Here is a 14234-nt window from a genome sequence, read left to right on the forward strand (position 1 = left end):
AAATTAATGTTTTCATTTCAGCTTCAGTGGACTACAGATAATGGGAATATTCTCAGAGAAACTGTGACAGTTACATTTGCAGAAGGTAGATTATCTTAAATACCTTTAAAATATAAAATCAAACGGTATTAAAATTGGAAGGAACTTGAGATATTACCGCCTCTAAACAAATTGTATAGGTAAGGAAACCAGGACCCCAAGAGGCAAGAGTAGCTATATTAGGGATTGTCAAAATATTCCCTGCTTTTGAATTTTCCTTTTATACTCAGCTTTTCTGCCTTTTTTTTTTTTAAGACAGAGTCTGCTTTTTTATGACTGAAATTTTGTTTTGTTTTGTTTTTTTTGTAGAGACAGGGTCTCACTTTATGGCCCTCGGTAGAGTGCCGTGGCCTCACACAGCTCACAGCAACCTCCAACTCCTGGGCTTAAGCGATTCTCTTGCCTCAGCCTCCCGAGTAGCTGGGACTACAGGCGCCCGCCACAACGCCCGGCTATTTTTTGGTTGCAGTTCGGCCGGGGCCGGGTTTGAACCCGTCACCCTCGGTATATGGGGCCGGCGCCTTACCGACTGAGCCACAGGCGCCACCCTATGACTGAAATTTTGAAGCTAATTAATTACTAGTACAGTAAACTAGAAGGCTGGCTAATTTCCATAGTAATAACTATAGGATACTTTGATTTGGGAATTATTGTCTATTTTGTATGGTTTGCTTTTTTTTCATATTTTCAAACTCCTATAGTCTCTCAATATTCCAAGCTTATTTTGACCCATTTGTGCCTGTTCTCTCTTCTGGAAATGTGTTTCCTGCATGGCAAACTTTTCTTATTCCTCAGATAGCAATCTCTTTAGTTTTAAGTCCTCTCTTAACTTCACCCCCTGTGTAAAGTAAGATATTCATTCTTTTATAGTTATATCTGCATTTAACATGGTAATTTTTTTAAATGTCTGTGTCTTTCATTATCATTTGAGCTCTTCAGTGGCAATGACTATATTTTATTCAAGTTAATATACCTAGTACCTAGCCTAATAACTTCCAGAAAGTAACACCTTACCTGAGTGTTGTGGTTCATGCACTTTGGGAGGGTGAAGAGGGAGGATCTCTTGAGCCCAGAAGTTCAAGGTTACAGTGAGCTGATTGCACCACTGCACTCCAGCCTGGGCAACAGAGCAAGATTCTGTCTCTTAACATAGTAACTAGCATGTGAGTTGTATTTAAAATTGTGCTATCATAATAATTTTGAGCCCTTGGGGTGACATCTGTGGCTCAGTGGGTAGGGCACCGGCCCCATATACTGAGGCTGGTGGGTTCAAATCCAGCCCCGGCCAAACTGCAACAAAAAAGTAGCCGGGCATTGTGGTGGGTGCCTATAATCCCAGCTACTAGGGAGGCTGAGGCAAAAGAATCACCTAAGCCCAAGAATTTGGAGGTTGCTGTGAGCTGTGACAATACGGCACTCTACCAAGGGTTAATAAGTGAGACTCTGTCTCAAAATAATAATAATAATAATAATAATTTTGAGCCCTGAATTTTGTAAAGCATACATAATTCACATGTCTCTTGACCTATCTTGACCTAATAAAATACTGTGTCAGTCAATGTGTTTTTTGTTTTTTTTTTTTTTAAAAAAAAGGCTAGCACAGAAGCTCATGCCTGTAAACCCAGCACTTTGGGAAGCTAAGGAGGGAGAATTGCTTGAGGCCAGGAGTTTGGGACCCAATCCCTACAAAAAATAGAAAAATTAGCCAGTCCTGGTGGTATACATCTTTAGTCCCAGTTACTTAGGTGACTAAGACAGGAGGATCACTTGAGCCCTGGACCTTTGAGGTTGCAGTGAGCTATGATATGCCACTGCATTCTAGCCTGGGCTACAGAGCAAGACTCTGTCTTTAAAAAAAAAAAAAGTAAAGAAAATAAACACCTAAATAAATGTTTTAGAATTAATTAATGAATAAATGGATATATAGCATAGTATTTTTTTATTCTTCCACTTATTAAACTTTAAGAGTTACTTTGCCTACAGAAGAGCTTTTTAATTCTTTAGCATTATTCATTTATTCCATATGTATTTCACTTACTGTGCTAACTGCTGATTATAGAAAAGAACAGGTAAAGGGCGGTGCCTGTGGCTCAAAGGAGTAGGGCGCTGACCCCATATGCCGGAGGTGGCGGGTTCAAACCCAGCCCCTGCCAAAAACTGCAACAACAAAAAAAAGAAAGAAAAGAAAAAGAATTAAATTTGAAAAAACAAAAAACAAAAAGAAAAGAACAGGTAAACTTCCTGTTTTATGGAACTTGAAGTTTAACAAGGGGAAAAAAGACATTAAACAAACATATCCTAATTAACTCCTATTATGAAACTCCATGAGAGACTTATGCAAATTATGTGGGAATAGTGATAAAGAAATATAACTTTTGTACTTGTGTGGGCAGTATAGAATGTACTTAAACAAACTTAGTATACTGCCTACTACATGCTTAGGCTATATAGACTAGACTATTGCTCTTAGTCTCCAAAGCTGCACAGCAAGTTACTGAATATTGTAGACATTTGTAACACAATGGCAAGTATTTAAGTAAATATATCTGTACATTAAAATGTACAATAAAAATTAATATTATAATAAAAAAAGAGATGTAACTTATTCTAGGACCAAGGCAAATAATACTTGAAAACATGAACTTAAACTAAAAACTAAAAAATGAATAGGAATTTGCATAGATAAGAAAAATAGGTTTAGGAGGCCATTTCATCTGTACTCATAAAAAGTGACAGTGGTTTAGACTACAGTTGGTAGCATGTATGCTAGAATTAGATGTAAGAGTTATTTTATTTTTTTTTATTTTTTTTTTTTTTGTGGTTTTTTTTTTTTTTTTTTTTTGGCCGGGGCTGGGTTTGAACCTGCCACCTCCGTCATATGGGACTGGCGCCCTACTCACTGAGCCACAAGCGCCACCCGTAAGAGTTATTTTAAAAGTAGAATTTATGATACCTTGGGCTGGATGATTAAAAAAAATTTAAAGTAGAAATGAAAGAACTCGTTACTGATTGACTAAGCGTGGTTGGGGTAAGAAAGAGTGGGAACTATCTGAGATGACCTCTGAATCTCTACCATGAGCAACTGACTGATAGTGGCATTTAAAAAGATCAGCAACACTGCCAAAAGAATAGGACGTTGTTGGGGTAGGGGAGAGAAAAGAGATAATAATGTTTAAGTTTAGAAAATTTGGGTTTCAGGCTCAGCACCTGTAGCTCAGTGGTTAGGGTGCTAGCCACATGCACTGGGGCTGGTGGGTTTGAACCTGGCCGGGGCCTGCTAAACAACAATGCTAAAAAAACAGCCAGGCATTGTGGCGGGCACCTGTAGTCCCAGCTATTGGAAGGCTGAGGCAAGAGAGTCACTTAAGCTCAAGAGATTGAGGTTGCTGTAAGCAATGATGCCACAGCACTCTACTCAGGACAGCAGCTTGAGACTCTGTCTCTGGGCGGCACCTGTGGCTCAGTGAGTAGGGCGCCGGTCCCATATGCTGGAGGTGGCGGGTTCAAACCCAGCCCCGGCCAAAAAAAAACCACAAAAAAAAAAAAAAAAAGAGAGACTCTGTCTCAAAAAGAAAAAGAAAAGAGCAAAAGAAATCATCCCAGATAAAGAGTAACAGAAACATTGTCAGATACAGGTGAAAGTCTAATGGAACCTGATGATGATGAATTTGTAGTAGTAGTAGTAGTAGTAGTGAGTTTCTTCTCTTTGTGGCTCTCAGCTTCCCATGTATAGGCCCAGGAAGTCATTTCATGCCCCCCATTTCATTTTACCCCCATTCATTTTATAGAGAGGGAGTTTAGGGCATGTGGAAGAAAGTCACTGAAATTATAGACCCACGACTCTAAGCTGGATGTGGAGAGAATTTTGTTAAGGAAGAGGTTGATGGGTCTGAAGAAAACTATGGGGTCAATTCACATGAGGTTTAAGAATTGCAGTGAAGTACTTGAAAGAATAAGAGGTAATCAGAGAATGTGATGTTTGCATTTAAAATTTTAGAGGTAGAATAGTTTAGAATATGAGAGTAGTAGTGAGTGACAGCAACAGAATGAGGTAAAAATACATTAGAAATAAAGAAGCCAAGGAATAAGAGTGCTGTTTAATCCTCTCTGTGGTCATTGAGGAAAGACTCTTTAATTATACCAATTTTACACATGAGGAAACTGAAGTTGAGAAATGGGAGTTATATAGCATGTAGAAGGCCACACGGAAAAGCCAGTCCTTAAATTCATTCAGGGGTGGGGAACCGGTGGCTTTCTATTTTAATAAAATCTTTTTATTTCTATTTATAGAACTTTGTTCATCTTTTATATTTTTTAATTTTAAAACAAATACAGAATTTTTCTGTAAATTTGTATTCAGTCAAAAAGCCATACCCAGAAGGTTGCATGTGGCCTTAAGGCTGTAGGTTCTCTAGTCCATGGGCATTTTTTATACTACTCAGTTATATTATGAAAACAATATTTATTGATAATTAAAGTTTTTCTTTGTTTGTTTGAGATGGAGTCTTGCTTTGTCACTCAAGATAGAATATAGTGGCATGATCATAGCTCACTGCAGCCCTGAACTCCTGGGCTCAAGCAATCCTCCTGCCTTAGCCTCCTTAGTAGCTGGGACTACAGGTGCATACCACCCACCCAGCTAATATTTTTTATTTTTTGTAGAGACAGGATCTTGCTATGATGACCAGGCTGGTCTCCAACTCCTGACCTCCAGCAGTCCTCCTGCCTCAGCCTCCCAAAGTACAGATTACAGCCATCCAACTGATAATTAGTGTTTAATTGATGGGAAGAGATGTATGTTTGGGTTAACATAAAAATTATATGAGAATGAAAAAAATTAGAATGATTCAAATTCTCTAAGGACAATTATTAAGAATTGAGGTATTTTAGAGAAGTTTTAGTCATTTATCCCAAAATGAGTTACCAAAAGAAATTTAATATAATTAAGGACCAACTTTGCCAGGTATTATCCTAGGTACTAGGCTACAGAACATTGTTTGGTTTTTGTAATTAAGAAACTCAATAGCTTTCACACATCTAGAGAAGTTTAGGTATAATCCAGCATCATAGCAGGAAGAATGGACTATAATGGATTTCATATCCATACATTCAACCAACAGCAGATTGCACTGAGCATGTACAGATTTTTTTCTTGTCATTCTCTAAATAATACAGTATAACAATTATTGGCATAGCATTTACATTGTATTAGATATTATAAGTAATCTAGAGAGGATTTAAAGTATAAGGGAGGGGCCAGGCATGGTGGCTTATGCTTATAATCTCTGCACTTTGGGAGCCTGAGGCAGGAAGATCTGTTGGAGGCCAGGAGTTTGAGACCAACCTAGGCAACATAGCAAGACTCCATCTCTACAACAAAGTAATTAGCTGGGTATGGTGATGTTTGCCTATTGTCCAGGCTACTCAAGAGGCTGAGATACAAGAATTGCTTGAGCCCAGGAGTTTGAGGCTGCTATGAGCTATGATCATACCATTGCACTCCAGCCTGGGTGACAGAGCAAGACCCTGTCTCTAAAAATATATACATGTAAAATAAAATTTTTAAAAATAAAGTATATGGGATGCTTTTATGTTGTATTGTAAGTAATCTAGAGAGGATTTAAAGAGAGCATATTCTTAGGTTATATGCAAATACAATGCCATTTTATATCAGAGATAGGAGTATCTGCAGATTTTGGTATCTGAGGGAGGTCCTGGAACCAATCTTCTATACTTAATGGAGGAATAACTGTTCACTAAGGTCTAGTGCATTAAAATTAGTGGAGAATGAGCTTATATCTTTTAAAGTTCTCTTGGAGAGTCTCCTCACTTGCCAGGTTCTAGAAAGACTGGACTAGATGACTTCTTGAAGTAAAAGTCTTGTAAAACTTTGACCTTGTTTAGTTTACTTTTTATATACTTTAGGAAATTCACCAGAAGAATCTGTTACTACCAAAGTGGAAACAAATCAGACAGGAGGTTCTTTGTCTCCTGAGTCAACCCACTTGCACTCTGCACTTTCCTCATTTCAGCCAAGAGTATTTACACAACTACAGGTAAGTACTCGGCAAAGCAGCCAAATCTGAGGCCCTTCTCTTCTTTTCCTAGAGATTTTACAGACTTGTTAAAGATTTATAATAATCACCAAATATGTTTTCATTATTAATTTTCTGATTTCTTTGTTGATTTAAGATAATTCAAACAGTATGTTTTGAAAACATTTGCGGTTGACTATGAATATAATAAATTTAGTTGTACTACTCTTCCTGTGGTTCATGATTTCATCCTCACTTAATATTTATTAGTACTGTATTTTGTCGTGTATAATGTATACTTTTTTGCCCAAATTTTTGTGAAAAATAAGGATGCACATTATATATGGGTAGTATGGCTTGGGAGCAGGGGAGCCCAGTGGGCCTCCTGGGGCCTGCCAGGTACACGGGATTCCAGTCCAGAAGGATCCAGTGGGAGCTGGCTGGAGTGGCCTCAACTGAGTGTTGCAATCAGGGGAGAGGATGGTGGCAGGGCTATTGAGGCTGGCTGTGGCCATGTCCAGTAAGAGCCAAAGCCTGAGGCCCAGCTGCACAGAGGGAACCAGGAGTCCTGCCCAGGCCCAAGGGACTCGCCTGGTTGCCCTCTAGGCTTAGTAGCCTCAGAAGCTCCAGTCCTGCTGGGCTCTGTGCACTTGGCCATCTCAGCCACCACCCCTGATGTGGTGGAGAGAAAAGGGGTCCTGGGAGAGGGGGAAAGGGTAGCTTTACAGAGCCAGTGGTTGCAGGAGAGCAGTGCGATCTGCACGTGTACCACAGTGGCCTTAACCCTCCCCAGATGTGTCTCTGCAGTTTGAGAGCTGGCCACTTTCTCAAGGAGTGTTTTCCTGAAAGTTTGGGAAAAACATTTGGGTGTGCATTTATATACAGGAGTGCATTTTACATGGCAAAATGCAGTAACTATACTTACTTATTTTTTCCCATTTTGATTCAAAAATTATATCCTATGAGAATATCATACATAATAAATTCAAACATTTTGATATAACTGTTTTTGGTTTAAAAAGGATTTGCAGTTACAACCAAGGTTCACCTCACCTGATGGATCACCGGCTCTGCTATCAGTAAATAACCACCCTTCCTCCAGTCCTTCAAGGCTTTTGGATTCAGTAGGAAGTGCTGTAATGAATAATAATTCTCTACTGCTTGGTCAAAGTCAAAGCCTTGAAACAGATACATGTCTAACCCAAAACAGTACTACTGCCTCTACCATGGGTAACCTTCCAGGACCAGATCAAAATCTACTTGCAATGGATCAACTAGTAGAAGTTGATGATATTGAGGATACAGGAAATATGGAAGGAACTGTTCATCAGATTCTGTTGGGAGATGTGCAGACCATTCCAATACAGATTATAGACAACCATCCAACTCTTAGTAAGTTAAAATCAACTTAAGACTTTTTTCAACCTTTTTCGGACTATAACACTATAGATAAAACTATTTCTGGATATTGTGTTTACCCAATGGTCTAATTATATAAATCACCAAAATTATGAGAAAGGGGGGAAGTTTTATTAGCATAAGTTTAAGAATATTTAAACTTTATTTTTCTTATTTCTAATCACTCATTAAATTGAAATTATTTATTCTCTTCTTACTAAAAATCTGTAGTGATAAGAAACCAGGAAGAACCTTTAGAATGCAAGAAAAAAAAAGATAGGAGCAAATAAAACAAAGAAAAATATTTTAGTGCAAAGATTATTATGGAAAACTGGAATGAAGTGGGAAGACATAAAGATTAAAAGGAAGATTTTGAATCATAGACTTGTATGTTGTGTTCTATAGAAATTCATCTAGTAAGACTTGGGCCCTTGGGTTTAATCCAAGACTGTTATCTTCACATCATTATTAACCAGTCAACATAGTAGTAAACTCTTGTAACTCCTACTTGATTTAATTTTGTCAGTTCTTTTCACACAAATTAGTCTGGATTGGGCACTTAGGTGAGAAAGATTTGCAATATACTTTTTTTTTTTTTTTTTGAGACAGTCTCACTTATGTTGCCCTCAGTAAAGTGCTGTGGCATCACAGTTCACAGCAACCTCAAACTCCTGGACTTAAGCAGTTCTCTTGCCTCAGCATCTCGAGTAGCTGGGACTACAGGCACCTGCCACAAGGCCCAGCTATTTTTTTGTTGCAGCTGTCGTTGTTTATAAGGCCTGGGCCAGGCTCAGACTCACAGCCTCAGTGCATGTGGCTTGGGCACTGAGCCAGTATACTTTGTTTTTTTGAGACAGAGTCTCACTCTCTTGCAGTGGCTAGAGTGCTCTGGCATCATAGCTCACAGCAATCTCAAACTCTTGGGCTCAAGAGATCCTCTTGCCTCAGCCTTCTAAGTAGGTGGGACTGTAGATGCCCACCACAACACCTAATTAAATTTTCTATTTTTAGTAGAGGGGTCTCACTCTTGCTCAGGCTGGTCTCAAACTCCTGAGCTCAAGCAATCTGCCTGCCTCGGCCTCCCAGAGTGCTAGAATTATAGGTATGAGCCACCACACCCAGCCTGCAGTCTTTAAAGAAAAAAGATCTCAGCAGTTATTCTTAAAATATATAAAATATTTTGCTTCCATCTTAGTCATCATTTTTCTGGTTAAGGAAAACTGATACAGTTTCTTCTAAAAAAGAAGCATTAGCTTGGCAACCGTAGGTCAGTGGTTAGGGCACTGGCCACATGCATTGCAGCTGGTGGGGTCGAACCCAACCCAGGCCTGCTAAACAACAATGACAACTACAATAAAAAAGAAAAAAAATAGCCAGGTGTTGTGGCAGGTACCTATACATGGGAGGCTGATGCAAGAGAATTGCTTAAGCCTAAGAGTTTAAGGTTGCTGTGAGCTATGATGTCATGGCACTCTACTGAGGGCAACATAGACTCTGTCTCAGAAAAAAAAAAAAAGCATTGTCTTTTAAATTTATTGTAAGCAATACTTTCCAGAAAATTTATCCAGAGGGATATGGCAATAATATTAGGAACTTTAGTAGACAAAAGGAAAAAGAAATGTACTTGAATTAATTCTTACAAATCCATAAAATATGTAGTGATATCCTCATTCTACAGATGGATAAACAAAGGCTAAGAGAGGTTAAGTAATTGTCTGAAGCTCACATCCAGTAAATGACAAAGAGGAATTTAAAGCTAGATCCGTCTACTTTCTTTTTCTTTTCTTTCTTTCTTTCTTTTTTTGAGACACACTCTCATGGGTAGAGTGCCTTGGCATCCTAGTCCACAGCAACCTCCAACTCTTGTGCTCAAGCAATCTCTTGCCTCAGTTTTTTCTATTTTTAATAGAGATGGATGTCTCACTTCTGCTCTGGCTGTCTCGAACTCCTGAGCTCAATCAATCCACTGGCCTCCCAGAGTGTTAGGATTATAGGCATGAGCCATGGAGCCCAGCCAAATTAATCTACTTTCCAAAGTTCTCCACATACACATCCCCATACACACATAAATGTTTTTTCCTCTGTGTTGTGCCAGGTATTTCTTGGGAGCTCTAATCCAGATTGCTTTAAAGGAGACCCTCTTTGGATCCAAATTTGCGTGATTTACCAAGTTACAAGATAATCTAAAAGGCTCTTTCACCTGGATATGAGTTCTCAGGATTATTCAAATTCATACTTTATTGGTTATCTCTTAGGCTAAATACCCGTATGTGACAAGTCTTAGGTATGTTTAACCCACCTGCAAGTTCCCTTAACTTCTGTTTTCTATAGCTACTGAAAAAATTATATTTCTGAGAAAGAGAGTTGAAGATTTAATCTTGGACATCATATTTGCCAGCTCAAAATAGTGCTCCTGGTCTGCTACGTTAGTTTAGTCATAAATACTTTGAAATCAGAATGATAAGAGCATTCTGAAATGTTTCAGATGAGCAAATACATGGCTCACACAGCTAAGTCAGAGCTATCATTTAAAATGTGAGTGTTTTTTCTAATATAGTTAAGGTCTTTTACGGAGTAAACATATTATTAATATGTGACCTCATGGACTATGTGGAATAAAACATGAATTTGTAATCTGTACACCTGCTGTTTGCCAAGCAAATCATTTTCAAATGATGAGAAGCTTCTTGGCTTTTATTCATACATATGTTTTTAAATGATTACATTTAAATATGAGATATTCCTCATAGTTTTATCAAATTATAGACTGATATTGGCATAGCATCTGTACAAGAAAATAACTTTATAGTTTTCTTGTTTTCTTTTCATTACTAGAAGTGTACTGACAGAATTTAATAATAAATGACTAAGCAGTCAGAAACAGTTTTCAAATACACCAACTGCTTTTCTCAATTATTTGAGAAATTTCTTCCAAACTACTGAGTTTTGCTTGTTTCTAAATTCACATAATTCTAATGATTTCAGTGCCATAAAATATATTAACCTTTAGGATTTTTCTTTTTTGTTTGGTTTTAAAGTTGAAGAAAATCCAGAAGGTATCATTTCTGTGAGCCAAGTTAAGCAAGAACCCAAAGAACCAGCATTATCTATGGAAAGAAAAAGAAATATGGACTGTAAAAAATTATCTGCTACATAAATTATTGAAGCTTTTCAGAATTTACAACTTTGGTGACTTCTGATGTCATAGAAAAGAAGGTGAATATTGTCAAAGTGCAGCATTGTGATAACTGGACTAAAGACTGATTTGATGAGAAGCTTTGATTTAAAACTGATATGTTTGTTGCAAATTCCATATTTTTACCTTGAGATATTTTACTCTTTTTATTTTGTATAATTTTTATGCTTTTTGATTATCTAATAAGGCCAGTATTTCAAAAGTTCTTCTGAACTCATCCAAGTAATATAGTCTGAATACAAATAGTTACCTTATTCATCCTTGGAAATATTCAATTTTGGTTCTTTCAAGACAAAAAAGAACAACAACAAAAACAATGTGTGAGTGTGTGTTTGTATATGTGTACATATGTCATGAATTTTTTTTAAGTTCTGAAAGACCTTATTCTTAAGTTAAAGTTGTGAAGAAATTTTTAATTGGCAGACAGGTAAGAGAATATTTATAGTCTATTTCATCTAGAAAGATGAAGCAATAGATTTCAATCATGACACAGAGCCCAACAGTCACATCTGTGGCAACCATACAGTTGCATTTTAGCTTCTTCCCTTCCAGTTTTTATACTTCTAACTACAAACTAATAGCATACTAATGGTCATTTCATAGAAATTTAAAGTGGCATGGTAGGTACTAAGAATTTTAACTTGAATTACTCAGATAATGCCATGCACAGTGACTCAAACCTGTAATCCCAGCACTGTGGGAGGCCCAGGCAGGTGGATTTCCTGAGCTCAGAAGTTCAAGACCAGCCTGAGCAAGAGCGAGACACTGTCTCTAAAAACTAGCTAGGCAGGACGGGTGCAGTGGCTCACGCTTGTGATCCCAGTGCTCTGGTAGGCCAAGGTGGGCAGATTGCTTGAGCTTGTGAGTTCAAGATCATCCTGAGCTAGAGCAAGACCCCACCTCTAAAAACAGCTGGACATTGGGAGGGGGCACCTGTTATCCCATCTTCTCAGGAGGCTGAGGCAAGAGGATCGCTTGAGCCTAAGAGTTTGAGGTTGTTGTGAACTATGACGCCACGGCACTCTACTAGGGTGATGAAGTCAGACTCTGTCTCAAAAAAAATAAAAAACTCAGATGAGCATCAGAAATCAATGTATGCATCATGTATTTATACTGTACTAGAGGTAAAAAACACTTTAAGTAGAAAGAGAAATTGAGAGAATTTAAAAAGAATAATAGAATCCCTTGATGTTTACAGATAATTTGTAACATTTCTGATGACAGCAGAGGATTTTCTCCCCCTTTTTTTGCATTGAAGATTCAGCTCCAATTAAAAAAGAATTTTAGTTGTATTTACATTTTTCTATGCCAGAGTTCTTACTGAATTGATGGTAATAGGATTCATAGTATTTCAAGGTTAAGTATTTGTAGTTTATAATTTCGTTCATATTTAAAACTTTAAAATGTCTGATCTGCTGTATTTCCTTGTTAAATAAGTATATTCAATTATCAAATAATGAGTAAGTAGTATATTCATTACTATATATTAGAATCTGTTTTCTTAAAGATTGGTAAACTGGAAATGTTAACTATAGCTGTCAAGAAATCAACCCAAAGGGTTTTATTTTTCCAGAGATCATTTGTGGATATATTTTAAATTTTTTTTAAAGAAAATTTTAAGTGGATATTAATATTTAATATTCAGGGCATACACAATATAATGTGAAATTTGACCTTAATAAAGGTTAAATTTATACCATTTAAGGGAAGTCATTGATAAATTAATTCATTACATGAATGCAAGTCACTTTTGGCCTTTCTAAGTTTAGTCTCTCATTCCTAATTCACTTTGTTTCAGGTACATGACATGTACCTAAATATTAAACACTGTTAAAATAGAAGTAGGTGGAATTCTGGGCAGCACTTGTGGTTCAGTGCGTAGGGCACCGGCCCCATATACCGAAGATGGCGGGTTCAAACCCAGCCCTGGCCAAACTGCAACAAAAAATAGCTGGGCATTGTGGCGGGCACCTGTAGTCCTAGCTACTCGGGAGGCTGAGGCAAGAGAATTGCCTAAGCCCGAGAGCTGGAGGTTGCTGTGAGCTGTGATGCCATGGCACTCTACCAAGAGTGACAAAGTGAGAGTCTGTCTCTAAGAAAAAAAAAGAAGTAGGTGGAATTCTAAAATTCCTTGATCTTTAGATTTATATTTAATAAAACTTTGTTATTGGGCGGCGCCTGTGGCTCAGTGATTAGGGCGCCGGCCCCATATGCCGAGGGTGGCGGGTTCAAACCCAGCCCCGGCCAAACTGCAACAAAAAAATAGCTGGGCATTGTGGCGAGCGCCTGTAGTCCCAGCTGCTCGGGAGGCTGAGGCAAGAGAATCGCATAAGCCCAAGAGTTAGAGGTTGCTGTGAGCCGTGTGACGCCACGGCACTCTACCTGAGGGCGGTACAGTGAGACTCTGTCTCTACAAAAATAAATAAATAGATAAATAAAAGTTTGTTATTTATACCTTATTTAATGCAAAGTTAATGTTTACCTATATATATATTTTTAGTAAGAATTGCTTTTCTTTTTTCCTAGAATTGAAAGTATTTGATGTCAGCTTTTATAGAGGCAGGTTGCACTTAAGTTGCCTCAAATCCAGACTCTCTTAGTTCGTTTGTACTTAAAAGGAATAAGTCCAAAATAATTTATAATTTAGTGTTGCATTATAGGTGGTATTATTTTCATTTGTTATTTCTACTTTTATTTTTTCAAGATATTAAATAATCTTCACCTTCAAACGTTAGTAATGGTTTATTATCAAATATTTTACCAATTGAATTATATTCTTTTGGAGACTTTCTTTTTTGATGTTGAGTTGCTAAGGAGAAATGCTTGTTAATGTCCATTGCCTATGAAGATGAGAGATGTCTGAAGATTCTAACATTGGCATAGTTAAAAAAATACTTCTCTCAGGCCGGGCACCATGGCTCATGATTGTAATCCTAGCACTTTGGGAGGCTGAGACAGGTGTGAGCTCACAGGTTCTAGACCAGCCTGAGCCAGAGCGAGACCTCATCTCTAAAAATAGCTGGGCGTGTGGCGGGCACCTGTAGTCCTAGCTACTTGGGAGGCTGAGTCAAGAGAATTGTTTGGGCCCAAGAGTTAGAGGTTGCTGTGAGGTACGACGCCATGGCACTCTATTGAGGGTGACATAGTGAGACTCTGTCGCAAAAAAAAAAAAAAAATCTCTCGCTTCATTCTGTGTGTATGTCTCTTCTCATACTGCTTTTTGATCACGAGGACAGAAAGTTGCAGTGCATCCTCACCAAAACAAACAAAAGACAAAACATGAAGAAAGATTTAAATCCCTAATTGTATACTCTTGTGGTTTTAGGTAGAAACTGGAACTATTAGTATTATCATGTAAGTATTTCAATGAGTAGCTCTGTAAAAATGATTTTTAAATGAGTTTATAAAAATTCATTGTCCTCAGGTGGCACCTGTGGCTCAAAGGAGTAAGGCACCGGCCCCATATGCCAGAGGTGGTGGGTTCAAACCCAGCCCTGGCCAGAAAAAAAAAAAAAAAATTCATTGTCCTCTAAATGCATGTTTAGTCACAGTGTATCAGTATTGTG

At 37.9% G+C, this 14234-nt stretch overlaps 1 protein-coding gene across 14 annotated transcripts in view; it reads left to right on the plus strand.

Annotated features, from left to right (window-relative positions):
* CARF (calcium responsive transcription factor) overlaps positions 1 to 10975 on the plus strand; it is a 69301-nt gene extending 58326 nt beyond the window's left edge. For all 14 annotated transcript variants that reach the window (XM_053597889.1, XM_053597898.1, XM_053597890.1 and 11 more), the window contains 4 exons: positions 22 to 85; positions 5965 to 6095; positions 7097 to 7466; positions 10511 to 10975. In XM_053597889.1, coding sequence (XP_053453864.1) covers positions 22 to 85; positions 5965 to 6095; positions 7097 to 7466; positions 10511 to 10629 — 684 coding nt within the window. In that variant the 3' untranslated portion in view covers positions 10630 to 10975. The remainder of the gene's footprint in view (positions 1 to 21; positions 86 to 5964; positions 6096 to 7096; positions 7467 to 10510) is intronic.
* Positions 10976 to 14234: the final 3259 nt, after the last annotated feature.

This window comes from Nycticebus coucang, chromosome 7 (assembly GCF_027406575.1).
Source record: "Nycticebus coucang isolate mNycCou1 chromosome 7, mNycCou1.pri, whole genome shotgun sequence".
NCBI classification, from domain to species: domain Eukaryota; kingdom Metazoa; phylum Chordata; class Mammalia; order Primates; family Lorisidae; genus Nycticebus; species Nycticebus coucang.